General features: G+C 36.3%; 1 protein-coding gene across 1 annotated transcript in view; it reads right to left on the bottom strand.

Moving 5' to 3' along the window:
- The window catches only part of Psmd1 (proteasome 26S subunit, non-ATPase 1), a 92,820-nt gene that overhangs the window by 26,563 nt on the left and 52,958 nt on the right, over positions 1–13,299 (bottom strand). The window contains exons 17-18 of the mRNA XM_046439752.2: positions 3,585–3,699; positions 857–973 (exon numbers count right to left, since the gene is read on the bottom strand). Coding sequence (XP_046295708.1) covers positions 857–973; positions 3,585–3,699 — 232 coding nt within the window. The remainder of the gene's footprint in view (positions 1–856; positions 974–3,584; positions 3,700–13,299) is intronic.

Below are 13,299 nucleotides of genomic sequence, written 5' to 3'. Positions count from 1 at the left end.
GGATCTCTTAGAGCACTCAATACTTCAGGGGTCATTATGCACTGATGTCTGACAGAGTGAGAGGCATTAGTACTGACAGCCTAATGCATTCCCACCCCCAAGAAGGGCAAAATACACAAGTGTTTCTATAAAGCAGAAGGCATCAAGTGGGAAAGAAAGCCATCTTGCAGCCATCTGAAAACCTTGCCCAAGAAGATCACCCTGAAGGGCAATGACAGTCCACACAGAATATGAACATACTTTTATTTTTTTGGAACTGAGGATTGGACCCCCAGGGTTGCTTTTACCACTTACCCACACCCTCAGCCTTTTCTATTTTTTTATTTTGAGAGAGGTTCTTGTAAAGTTGCTGAGGCTGGCCTCAAATTTGTAATCCTCCTGGAATTACAGGTGTGCACCACCACATTTGGTTGGGCATACTTTTTATTATTGTTATTACTGTTTTGTAGTGGGGATTGAACCCATGCGAGGCAAGCACTCTACCAACTGAGCTATATCCCCAGCCCTGGGTATACTTATTTTTAAACTGAGATTATATGTAACAAATAAAGTGATGCTAGGATTTTTTATTGCCCCAGAAGGATGGGTCAGAAAAGTCATGGACTGATTAAATTTGCATTCTGTGTCAGAGTAATGAGTCATCCCAATGAAAAAAAAAATTAAAGAAGAGTGAGAGGCACCCTCCCCCCAAAAAAGAGAGAGAAAATAATATATATTTAAAGTTTTCCTCTTTACTTCCTGTGACTTCAGTATTCACCATATTTGAAGTTAAAATGTCCTTAGAGGAAGGAAAGTCACTAAAGAAAAGCCCAAATCAGCTCTTTCCCTTTTGCAGAGAATTTCTTTGTTTGCTCACCTTGGGACAAGTGATTTCAGTCTGCTGGATCATGATGAGGGCGGAAGCTATGAGAGCCCCTTGTCTCACATAATTCACAGGGTCATTTGTCATTGGTTCTAGCAAATTAATTGCTTCCTGAAAGCATTAAAAATAACAACTTTAAACTGATATAGCCAGATTTTCAGATTAATTACAATCACTCTAAGTCAGTATTTTCATCTAATAGGGTAGTAATAATTTAAGACTACCTGAACAAAATAAGTCAGAACTGAGTGTCTTTAAGTTTCAACATAATTGATCATAAGTGAAAAGAAAGCTTTAGAACCTGGGTGTCGTGTCTTAAGTAAACAAACTGTAAAGAAATTACGAGAAAAATTATTTAGAGGGCATTAACATTTGTTAAGAACCCATTATTTTTTAGGCATAGTACTAGATACTTTATATATTCCAAACCATATAATCCAATTAATACTCAAAACAAAAAACCAACAACCAACACAAAACAATATTTATGAACAAAGAAACCAAGAGTTTAAAATGTTAAGAAACTTGCCCAGAGTTGCACGGGTATCAAACCCAGGCCAGTGTGGCTCCAAAATGCATATTTTATATATATATATATATATATATATTTTTTTTTTTTTTTTTTTCCAACCTCCTTCAAATACTAAAATCTTATGTGAAAGGTAGTAACAGATGATTTTACATGACCTAATTTTAAAAATTATATCAAAACAAACAAAACCAACACAAGAAACAACACAAACAAAAAAGATTTTACTTAGAATGGCAAAACAAATTAAATAGACCAGAAAGGATTTCATGACACTACTTTTTTAAAAAAAAAAAATTTATTTTTTTAGGTGTAGATGGACACAACATATTGCCTTTATTTTTATGTGGTGCTGAGAATCAAACCCGGGTCCTGCCCATGCTAGGCGAGCGCTCTACCTCTGAGCCACAATCCCAGCCCTCATGATACTACTTCTTAAGATCAAAGGTAACGGGATTTTCCAAACTGTCTACCAGTATTTCCCAAATAATATATTCTTCAGTATACTGATTTTACGAAAAAAGGATTCTTTGGCTAAATAAGTGGGATGACATATATAACCTCCTCTTGCAGACTCAAAATGTAACATGGTATCAAAGGCTCTAAGCATGTGCATACCACAAGGCTTTAACACAACTTAAATCAAGAAACTACACACTTTCTCTCAGCATTTGTCCACTGTTCTTGACCATGAACTTGTTTGTCCCATACAACTGCTATTAAGACCCTTCCATGTGGGAACTGCCACTTTGTGATGCAAAGTTCCCTATAAGGTTCTAAAATAGGAATAAATCTGGAAGGACCAGAGAAATGGGTCTACAAAATTATTAAACTTATTTCTTAATTCAGGATGTTACTTTTCAAGTATCCTTCATTCTAAGACAAAAAAAAAAAAAAGACTAAATTTAATCCTTTTTTGGAAAATGACTTTAGACTCCTCTACATGTAGACTTACATATTTTAAAAAACAGAGCTCTTAACATATAATACATATACCAGAGATGTGTATTCTTTCTTTTCACTTCACTGAAAAATATTACATTGTGCAGAGGAATATGATTTCAGCCATTTGTTGCTGATATTCTTCATGATAAAATGTAATTAAATTTCTGATGTACTAGTCAAGTCATAATTAGGCCTCTCAGATGTGTAATACAAATTCAAAGGCATATTTGCAACAAATTGATGTTTCAGGTTTTTAATCAATAAAAATAATTGAACATCAAATCTCAGTCAGATATGTACTGGTACCTAGATCACACACATTATCTAGAAATAAAGCAGACTTGGTTAAGATGAGTAATAAAATTTTTCTATTGAATTAACATGTCAGATGCCATGTTTCAAAGAACATTTGCTCCTAGATATAATATTAAGTTTAGAATAATCTGGAAAGAAAAAAATCTCATTTACATTTAACTTATGAGGCCTGACATAAATGTCAACTAAAGACCTGAGGGGGAAATACTTAGTAAAATCCACATCCATTCAAATGTTCTAGAAAGTAATTTGATGACATGAAACAAGAATCTGACTTCTAGGAATCTATTCTACATAGGCAAAACAAAGAAACAAACATAACCCTATTATTTAAGCAGTGCATTTCTTTATGATTCAACATCTTGCCTAACCCAACTCTTTATTCTGTTACTCTTGAGGGATTAACAAATACCAGGTTGCCTACTAAGGTTAGTGTTGAGAAGGGCTGGGGATATAGCTCAGTGGTAGAATGCCTGCCTAACAAATGCAAAGTCCTGGCTTCAATTTCTAGCACCAAGGGGGTGGGGTGATGGGTAGGGGTTATAGATGAGAAATAAAAACAGTAAATAAGCAGTTTGCTTAAAATAGAAACATTATCAAATAAACTGATTTTGTTGGCTTCAGATGAGAAAGTGGATTTTCATAATACTAATTATACAAACACAGAAAATAACCATGTAAAACAACCCGAGCAGTTCTTTAAAATAGAAATTCAGTGTCATCGTTTCATATATCCACATCGTGTGACAGTTTGTTCTTAAGTGGCTTTGGGCAACCCCGTATAGCAAGGTGAAGAAGTACTGGAGAGCTTTGTGAGGCAAGTTCAGTCGTAGAGATCACACTATACTTGTGTTTTTACAGCTGTTGCATAAACTCTTCTGCAAGGGAAAACAGTCTGGCGCCAGGAAAGAACTCACTGGCTCTGAGCTTTACCTTGTTTCCTGTACCAGCACAGCAGATCCCCAGGGCCATTGCAGCTCCATAGCGTACGTGAGGGTTGTAACTCTCTGACAACAAAGAAACAACACTAGGGCACTGTTCAGGGGTCCTGAAGAGAGACGGAGAAAATGAAGTCGTGTTATAGATAACATATTATAAATCAAACAAGAGAATTTTAACCATTTTTTTCTTAAGTCAGGAAATAATTGAATGTTTAACAAATAAATTGCAGAATTAAAAATCTCCCGTAGACTTCTAATTAATAATAGTAGAAATTTATTTTCTATGTTCAGAGAATGTGTGCAAAAAAAAAAAAAAAGACCATATCAGGGATCCTCCATCACAGTTCTGCATTCTAGTTGTTCCTGGGTGCCCTTCATAGGGCGGGGGAACAGCCATGCGGAAAACAGCACCCAGCTCTACAGCCACTTTCCTGTTTCCTGGTCACTCCACTTTTTGTTTCAGCAGACAGAAATCATTTATAGAGACTTGTGGATGTTTCCACAGCTTCATGAAATATTTAAATAGCACAGTATTATTCCAGTTACAGATCAAACTGGTAAGTATGCTTTCGTAATGAGGAAATTCTGACTTTTTTTTGCCTTTAGCTATTTTTTGTTGTTGTGGTATTAAGTGTCAACAAAAAGTTGTTGTTTTCTTTTTCTTAAAGACGATCCTGCTATGAATAAAAACAGTTTATTTCTACAAACCAATTCCCATCTAAAATTCTAAGCTGGCACTGTCCTCTAACCTCAAATTCAAAATGTGTGGCAAATTCTAATTTCAAATGCAACAGTGCCAAGTTTACAAAAGCTAGGTCTAGTAAATGAACGCTATGATATAAGGGAAGGATGGAATACTTCCACCCACAGTTGAGTCCGTCACGCTTTTCTAAGTGTTCTCTGTCTGACCGCGCTGCCTTATGTAAGTGATTCTGGAATTAATAGCAAGAATATCGAAAAACAGTATGGTGAAATAAAAAGTAATGTTATAGGAAATAGAGGAACTCAATTCTAGTCTTAACTTTGCTAATTTTTATGTTACATTACCCAAGTCATTTAGGTTTTCTTTGTAATCAGAGACAGATTTTTTTGACTATTTTGCAGTAATAATACAAAAATGGGTGAGCAAATAACTGAAAATATAGTAATAACATAAGCTTTCAAGTTAATGCATAGAGATAAATAAGAGTAAAACAGTATGTATCTAAAACTGGGTCCTGGTTTAAACTCCCCCAGGATTTAAAGGTGTGATTATCTGCCAATCAGCTGACACAGTGGTTCTAAATTACTTTTTGGATCAGAGTCATGCCCCCTCCCCAAATGTATGGCTAAACATAATTTTGGAAGTCTAATTTTTTAAAAAATATTTTTTTAGTTGTTGTTGGTCCTTTATTTTCATGTGGTGCTGAGAATTGAACCCAGTGCCTCACACATTCTAGGCAAGCACTCTACCACTGAGCCATAACCCCAGCCCCTGGAAGCCTAATTTCTAACTGTAAAATGAGGTAATGTATTCTCTGAGGTTTTAAAATCTAGTTCAAATAGCATCTTGTAAAGAAAATGAAAACACAATCAACCTTATTACTCTTAAGCATTGTTACCACCATTAGGTACAAAATTGCAGGTTCAATAAGTAAAAACATCACCCAATCCCTGGTATATAATTCAGGCGTGTACGTGTGTATGTGCGGGTTTTTTGTTTTGTTTTGTCTTATGGTACTGGGGATCAAACCCACTGCCTCACACATACTAGACAAGCGCTCTGCCACTAAAGTGTACCCTAAGCCCTATAATTAAGCTTCAATGAAAAAAAGTTGTAACTTTTGGTTTTAAAAAAAATAAAATGTCTTGGCTTGCAGCTAACAGCCATCTTTCCAATGTTATTTTTTGTCTGAACCTTCCACAGGGCAGGGATTGTGCAAGGCCACACGCACAAATCACTGACATATCATTCGACAATAAACTGCACATATGAGTTCCTTTCTTTCACTTTTTACTGCTTTTTACTGTTGTTTCTTTATTGAATGTTCTGTGTGCAATTTCTACATTAAATCATACTGATAAATCAAGATGTTTCCAAGGACACCCCAGCAACCCCAATCTGTTTTCACTAGTGGAGGAAAAGCAGCAGAAACATTGTTTTTTGCAGGAATCAAAAAGGTAACTTCTGAGGCTATAAACCTCACGTAGAATTATGAATTTATAATCCTCATTAGGTAAATGCCAGTGTCAGAAGATTAACACAATACAAGGAATTAAGAACCACCCCTTGTACAATAGATTCCAAATAATCTAACCAGAATCCTGAATTTCTAAGTGCTTGCTGAATGTCTTTAACCAAATATGCCAGACACCTCAGTCAACATACAGAATCCCACACAGAAAGAGGAATCAAGAAGGGCATCTTTCCCCTATACCTCCTCTCCTCACACTGTGACCATTCCATTCCTTTCCTCTCCACACCTAATCAGCCAGCAAGTCAAGTGAAATCTTTAAGTCTTAGTTCAGGCCTTGATCATTTCTCATTGGAATTAAAACAGTGATTCCTGAAATAATCTGTCTCCTTTTGTTTTTCTTCAGTTTGTTGTGATAGAAAGAACACAGGCTTAAAATCAGAAAGATCTAGATTCCAGTGGCTGGAGATGTAGCTCAGTGGGAGAGCACTTGCCTAACAGGCCCAAGGCCCTGGGTTCAATCCCCAGAACCACAAAAAATGAAGGAAGGAAGGAAGGAGGGAGGGAGGAAGATCGGTCTATATTCCAATTCTAGTACCATCATTTATTAGTAGGGTAACAAGCACTAAACCTCTAATCCTTAACTGAATCCTTAAATAGAAAGATGGTTAAATTTAGAAATCCAACTTTCACATTTCAACTTTTTAGGGAGGTAACTGGTTTAATCATCAGAATATCTGCTCCATTTTATGCAGGCTGAGGAGAGCTGGTGGTGACAGACTAAAACATTATGCTGTAATCAATGAAATGCAAATATACAGCCAGAATTTGGCTTTGGATCAGAACAAGGAATTTTGTTATAGCTCCTTTAAAAAAAAAAAAAAAAGATAGAGCAATTCATGGCCAAAGAGTCTTTCAAAACAACATAAAATAGAAAGATGGTTAAATTTAGAAATCCAACTTTCACATTTCAACTTTTTAGGGAGGTAATGGCACACAAAAACCAACTTGCCCCTTGGCTGCAGCAGGAGCAAGCTATTCCAGGGCAAATTTACTCACAAGAAAGAATTTGTCCTAAAAGTTTACTTAGAATTTCATTTCCTTTATAATTTTCACTTGCTAAGAAAAGTATTATATTGAAACTGGGTGTGGTGGCACATGCCCATAATCCCATAATTTTGGAGGCCAAGTTTGAAGCTAACTTGGGCAACTGTGAGACCCTGTCTCAAAATGAAAATTAAAGAAAAGGGCTGGGAGTAACACACACGTACACACTTACACTGAGACTATATAAGATATCCTAATACTATTCTTAAACCAACCAAAAAATTCAAGTTCTTTTCTTTAGAAGAAAAATTACCCAAAAGACAATAGAACTTGGATTTGGCCTTTATTTTCCAAAAGACACCAACAATTTCATGAAAATTTAGAAAAGTTTTGCCTGGAAACATAAATATTAGAGCTTAATGTAGAGCTTTACCTAGATGGATGCAGTAAAGATTAAAATAGGTTTTGAAGGCAATAAACTCAAAGGTATATATTAAAGAAACTGTCAGCTTCTCAGTCTAATAACAATTCCAATTTTTGACACATTCCTTAGAAAAAACAAGTTTTAAGATAAGAAATGACATATTATTTAACAGATTAGGTTAGACATTCACTTTCTTCAAGAATACAATAAAATCATAATATTCTTATATGTTTATTTTAGTGTTTCACCAGGCAGCTCTAAAAGGACAAAGAAATCTTTCTAAGCAATGACTGGAATGCAAACATTCACTGAAAGCAAAACTTGTGCACATTCATCTTTATGCTTACATACACACACAGACATATGATATATGTATAAAGCTTTTCAATTAACAGTTAATAAAAAGAAGCAGACCTATGTCTACTGCCAGCCTTGCCCCTTAATACATAAACAAACAAAACAATGGTGAGAGAAAAATGGAAACTGAATATGATCAAGCTTCCTGATCCAATTATTAGTTTACAGGAAAGAGAATAAGTTAAACTACACACAGAAATGCAATCACTGAAATCTATATTGTGGGAAATTAAGCAAGAATAATGGCCTGGTTTCTTCAAGAAATAAAATGCAAGGAGAAAAAAAAAAAGAAAAAGAAAAAGAAGAAGAAACAGGGAAAGGAAGAGAAAAGGAAAGGAAAAGAGGGTAAAGCAAGAGAAGGAAAATCAGAGATTAAAGACACTAAATCTTAGAAATAGTCCATTAGGCATTCTTTTAGTTATTTTAGATAATTCTGACACTCCCTAAATCTCAGCTTTTCTACATAAACACTGGACTCTCATGACGTCACAAAATATTCCTCTGGTTTGTTATAATACCCTTGGATAAGCGTTTATTAACAAAGTATTTAAATGACTAATCTCTGATCAACAATAAGAGCTCATTTCTATGTTTCCATGAACATATTTATAAAAACAAATGCCTAGGGGCTGGGGTTGTGGCTCAGTGGTAGAGCACTTGCTTAGCACGTGTGAGGCACTGGAGTTTGGTCTCAGCACCACATGAAATAAATAAGTTGTCAGGCTGATGCGTGCCTGTAATCCCAGAGCTTTGGAGGCTGAGGCAGGAGGATCATGAGTTCAAAGCCAGCCTCAGCAAAAGTGAGGTGCTAAGCAATTCAGTGAGACTCTGTTCTAAATAAAATACAAAATAGGGTTAAGAACGTGGCTCAGTGGTTGAGTGCCCCCTTGAGTTTAATCCCTGGTATCCACCACCCAAATTAAATAAGTAAATAAATAAAATAAAGGTATCGTGTCCATCTATAACTAAAAATATTTTTTAAAAAAATGTCTAGGGCTAGGGATGTAGCCCTAGAAGGGTGGAAGAGTGCTTGCCTAGTATTCATGAGGTCCTGAGTTCAATCCCCAACACTGAAAATAAATAAATAAAACTAAAATAAATGTCTAGAAATGGTCAAGACAGAAAAAACAGTGGATTTTATTTTAAGGAGGGATAGATGGAGAAGAAGGAAATCAGTCCTTGAGAAATCATTTCACATACATTTGATACACTGAATTTAAAAGCGTATTTACCCAATTATAAATTTACTAGATGTATGTATTTTCAACAACGGAGCTACATGTTGAGAATTTCAGGAACTTTTCTTGTTCTATTTTATTCTTTGACTAGTTTATAAAGTTTATAATGATAAATAATAAAATTACAAGTAAAAGGGTGGTGAGATTTTTTTTGTGTGTTTATTACAAGACATGCATAAAATCATTTTCAAAAGAACAACTGAAAAATAAAACAATTTTCTTTACCAAATATGTTTTGTCCCATATGAATTCGTATCCTAAGCTATTATTACTTATAAGGTTTTACTTATGAATGTAATATTTACTGACTACATATCAAACGTAACATACCACAAGGAGAGAAAAAAGCAAACCACACTGTGCCATAAACCTTACAAATGTAGCATATTATCTTTTAATATTCTTCCATCTTCCTGGACTTCAGCAAACCAAAAATTAGGACAGTATTAGGCAAACTTTCAGTACATTTCCAAAAAGATTAATTATTTTCACGTGCTGTGAAAACGGGGAGGAGAGGTCTCAAAATGAGAAGAAAGCAGACTTGCTACTTCACCATGATAAAAAATGTGGTTCTTAAAAATCTTTTGTGTAGTGTTGGGGATTAAACCTAGGGTTTTATACATTCGAGGCGGGCACTCTACCAACTGAGCTATATCCCCAGCCCAGTTCTTATAAATCTTACAATGCATTCCTAGACATAGAGAAATCTATGATATTCAAAAAATTATTGCATCATTAATACATTTTCCCCATTTCTAATAATCAAACCAAGAAGTCATCAATTTCTTTCAGTTATATTAAAGACTTTATTGCTTTTTCCTTGATTTTATAATAATGGTCCCAAATATACTTTGCTACTCAGAAAAGTTCAATTCATTCCTGATATTTAAGTGTTCTGATGATAAAAGTCCACTTCCAAAAGTTGATTGCTAAAGAAGTGCAGAGTTTTGAGCTAATCTACACCTAAAGACATTTGGGTACCTCATGATCATCAACTATAATTCCTGCTATAAAAATTCCTTTGATGAAAGGAAATCACCACTGCACAACAGCAGGCTGATAGTGGCATTGGAGACGACAACCTGCACTACTGGGATAGTTACTACTGCCAGAGAGACTAGCACAAACCTTATTCTCTAGAATTGTGGTTAGTTTGGCCTTCAGCACAATGGCTTGACTTTGCTTCACCTTACTCTGCTTTCCCAAGACCACACTGGCCTTGGAGGCTGCATTTGCCATAACATTTAAAGGCAAAGGTACTGGCTACAGCAGTCTGGGAAACGAGATTGAGAAAGGAGGTGTGTGGGGTGCCAAGGGCATACCAGCAATATTGAGAATGCCACATATGTGGCCAAGATATATGCTCAGGAAAGGCTTAACTTTCACCTTAGGCTCTGCATAAGCAGCAGGGGAAGGCTAAGGCAGACTGGCAAATGACTTGCTCCAATTCTGGGTCGATATGTAAAGACTGGGTGAGTGATTCTTGTTATCAAGATGTCTAAGGAATCTGTCAAAACACCAGCTCACCACTAAGCTAACAGAACACGGACTACAGTGGCCACACATGACAAAGAATACAGGTTTTATAAAAATACTTTAGGAAAGTCATTAAACAGCAATGCATAAGTATCAATAACAAAAGAGAGAATCTTTCCTGAGTTGTCACATTATAATGTTCACAATGTCCAATTTTCAACACAAAATTCTGAGGTGTGTGAAGAAATAAGAAAATACTGCCCATTCACAGCAGAAAAAGGAATCAACACAAATTGTTCCTGAAGAAGCCCAAGCATTGGATCTAAGTCAACTATCTAAAAATATTCAAAGAGCTGAAGGAAAGCAGGGGCAAATAACTAAAGAAAACGGGAGAACAATGTAACACCAAATACAAAATTTCCAATAGAGAGAGAGAAATTATAAAAAAAAGATCAAGCCGGGTGCTGTGGACCACACTTGTAATACCAGTGTCTGGGGAGGCTGAGGCAGGAGGATCACAAGTTCAAAGCCAGCCTCAGCAACTTAGTGAGCACCTAACCAACTCAGTGAGACCCTGTCTCTAAATAAAATATTAAAAAGGGCTGGGGATGTGGTTCAGTGGTTAAGTGCCCCTGGGTTCAAGCCCCAGTATCAAAAAGATGAAACCGAGTGGGTTCAAGAGCAAAACTAACAGAAGAAAAAGGCAGTAAATTTGCAGATAGGTTGAAATTATTCAGTCTGAGAAACAGAAAGAAAGAAAAAAAGAAAAAAAAAAGAACAGAGCCTAACAGACTCAAGGGATACCATCAAGTACACCAGAAATAAGCATAAAGAGTTTCAGAGGGAGAAGAGATAATCATTGTGCAGCATAATTAGAGTGGTTAGAGCAGGAGAAGGAGATTTTTTTTTAAAAAAATATTTTTTCAGTTTTCATGGACACAATATCTTTATTTTGTTTATTTATTTTTATGTGCTACTGAGGATCGAACCCAGTGCCTCCCAGGTGTGACACGAGTGCTCTGCCACTGAGACACAACCCCAGCCTGAGAAGGAGATACATAAGCAAAGAAAAGGCAGCGAGGAAGCGAGTCTACCACTGAGCACACCCCCAGCCTATTATCAAAGTACATGTCCACCCTTCAATTTGTTACACTAATCTGGAATATGCAGAGAAACATACTTGTTAGAATTGTCAACAAATTTATATGGTTTTTCCGGAGAAGTGTGCTGGGTGAATGAAATAGCTCACGAAAAGCCCCAGAGTGGATGCTTGGCATGTTTAGGGAGCAGCAAGGAGGCCAAAGGTTTGAGGGTAGTGAAGAAGGGAAAGAGCTATTGGCAAAGAAGGGTTATAGCATGTAGGATTTTATAGGTCAGGAATTTTTGGCTTTTATTTTTTGAGTAAAAAGAAGAGTCAATCAGGGGATTCTGAGAAACAGAATGCTGTTACCTGACTTGTTTAAAAAGGGTCATTTTGGCTTCCATATTAAAAATATGGAAGAAGGTGGTAAAGGTAGAAGGAAGACCACTTGAGAGGATACTTTAGAAACTCAGTCAAGACACAATGGTGACATGGATAAGGTGGTAGTAGAGGTGAGGGAAGGAGTTTGAATTTGGTATACATTTTTAAGGTAGAATCAACAGAATTTCCTGATGGATAAAACACAGGATGTAAGAGAAAGAGACTCAAAGGATGTAACTGCATTAACCGACATAAAGATATTGTGAGAAGAGCAGACCTGGAAGGGAAGAGCGGAAGTTCAGTTTTGGATATTTTGAGTCTGTGATGTTATTTAGACATCTAAGGGAAATACTGAGTATTCCATTAAGCCCCAGGCTTTCAATTTTGCAAATAGTTTAGTAAAATTGACACAGGAGCATTAAAATAGATTAGAAATCATAATCTAGAGCTTATATGTTATATTAATTGATATTACATTGTTGTTATACTATTATGTAATTACATTATATATTATACACTGTATTTGAGTTTTTAAGGTGTTCCACATCTGGGACCATGGTAGAAAAAGGGTTAAACATTAAGTGAAAGGTAGATCTGGGCTACAGATACAAATTTGGGAGTTTTAGTAGATGGTACCTGAAGCTGTAAAAGTAGATATCACTAAGTGCCGACAGAAAGAAAAAGTGATCCAAAAATAAGTACCAAAGGAACTCCAACACTAAGAGGTTGAGGAGATAAACAAAACGAGCAAAGACAACTATGAAGAAACAGCCCATGAGGTCAGAAGAGGAAATGCCCAACTGGGTCAAACGCCGATATGATATACACAGAGCAGGTTACGTCATCTTTCTACACATGCAAAAATTAAAGCTCAGAGAAATTAAGAAAGTTTGTCTAAGATCTCCTAACTCTTAGACAGGCTGCTTGTCCCATTTCATGACTACAGATTTAAGTCACTGGTATGAAAATAGCTCTAGGAGTGTTCTTCAATGAGTTTATGGAAACCATAAAAGTGACTGAAAATAAACAGGAAGATGGAATCAACTGAGGACAGGAACCTGGGGTGGTAGGTAATCTACATATTAAGGGAATGTAACAAAAGAGTCAGAAAAAAAAATTGAAAGGTAAAAGAACTAGAGAGAGTGTGTCTTTGAAGCCAAAAGAAGATAAAGATTAGGTTGGGTTTGTAGCTCAGTAGAAGAGCACTTGCCTCGCTTTTGTGAGGCACTGGGTTCAATCCTCAGCACCGGGGATGTGGCTCAAGCGGTAGCGCGCTAGCCTGGCATGCGTGCGGCCCGGGTTCGATCCTCAGCACCACATACAAACAAAGAAGTTGTGTGCGCCAAAAACTCAATCCTCAGCACCACATAAAAACAAAGATATAAAAAAGAAGGGGCTGGGGATGTGGCTCAAGCGGTAGTGCGCTCTCCTGGCATGCACGGGGCGCTGGGTTCGATCCTCAGCACCACATAAAAATAAAATAAAGATGTTGTGTCCACCGAAAACTAAAAAATAAATACTAAAAAATT

This window comes from Marmota monax, unplaced genomic scaffold, assembly GCF_021218885.2.
Source record: "Marmota monax isolate L192 unplaced genomic scaffold, Marmota_monax_Labrador192_F-V1.1 WCK01_AAM20220418_F8-fsc00041, whole genome shotgun sequence".
In the NCBI taxonomy this organism is placed as follows: domain Eukaryota; kingdom Metazoa; phylum Chordata; class Mammalia; order Rodentia; family Sciuridae; genus Marmota; species Marmota monax.
This window is presented reverse-complemented; position numbering and strand designations above follow the sequence as displayed.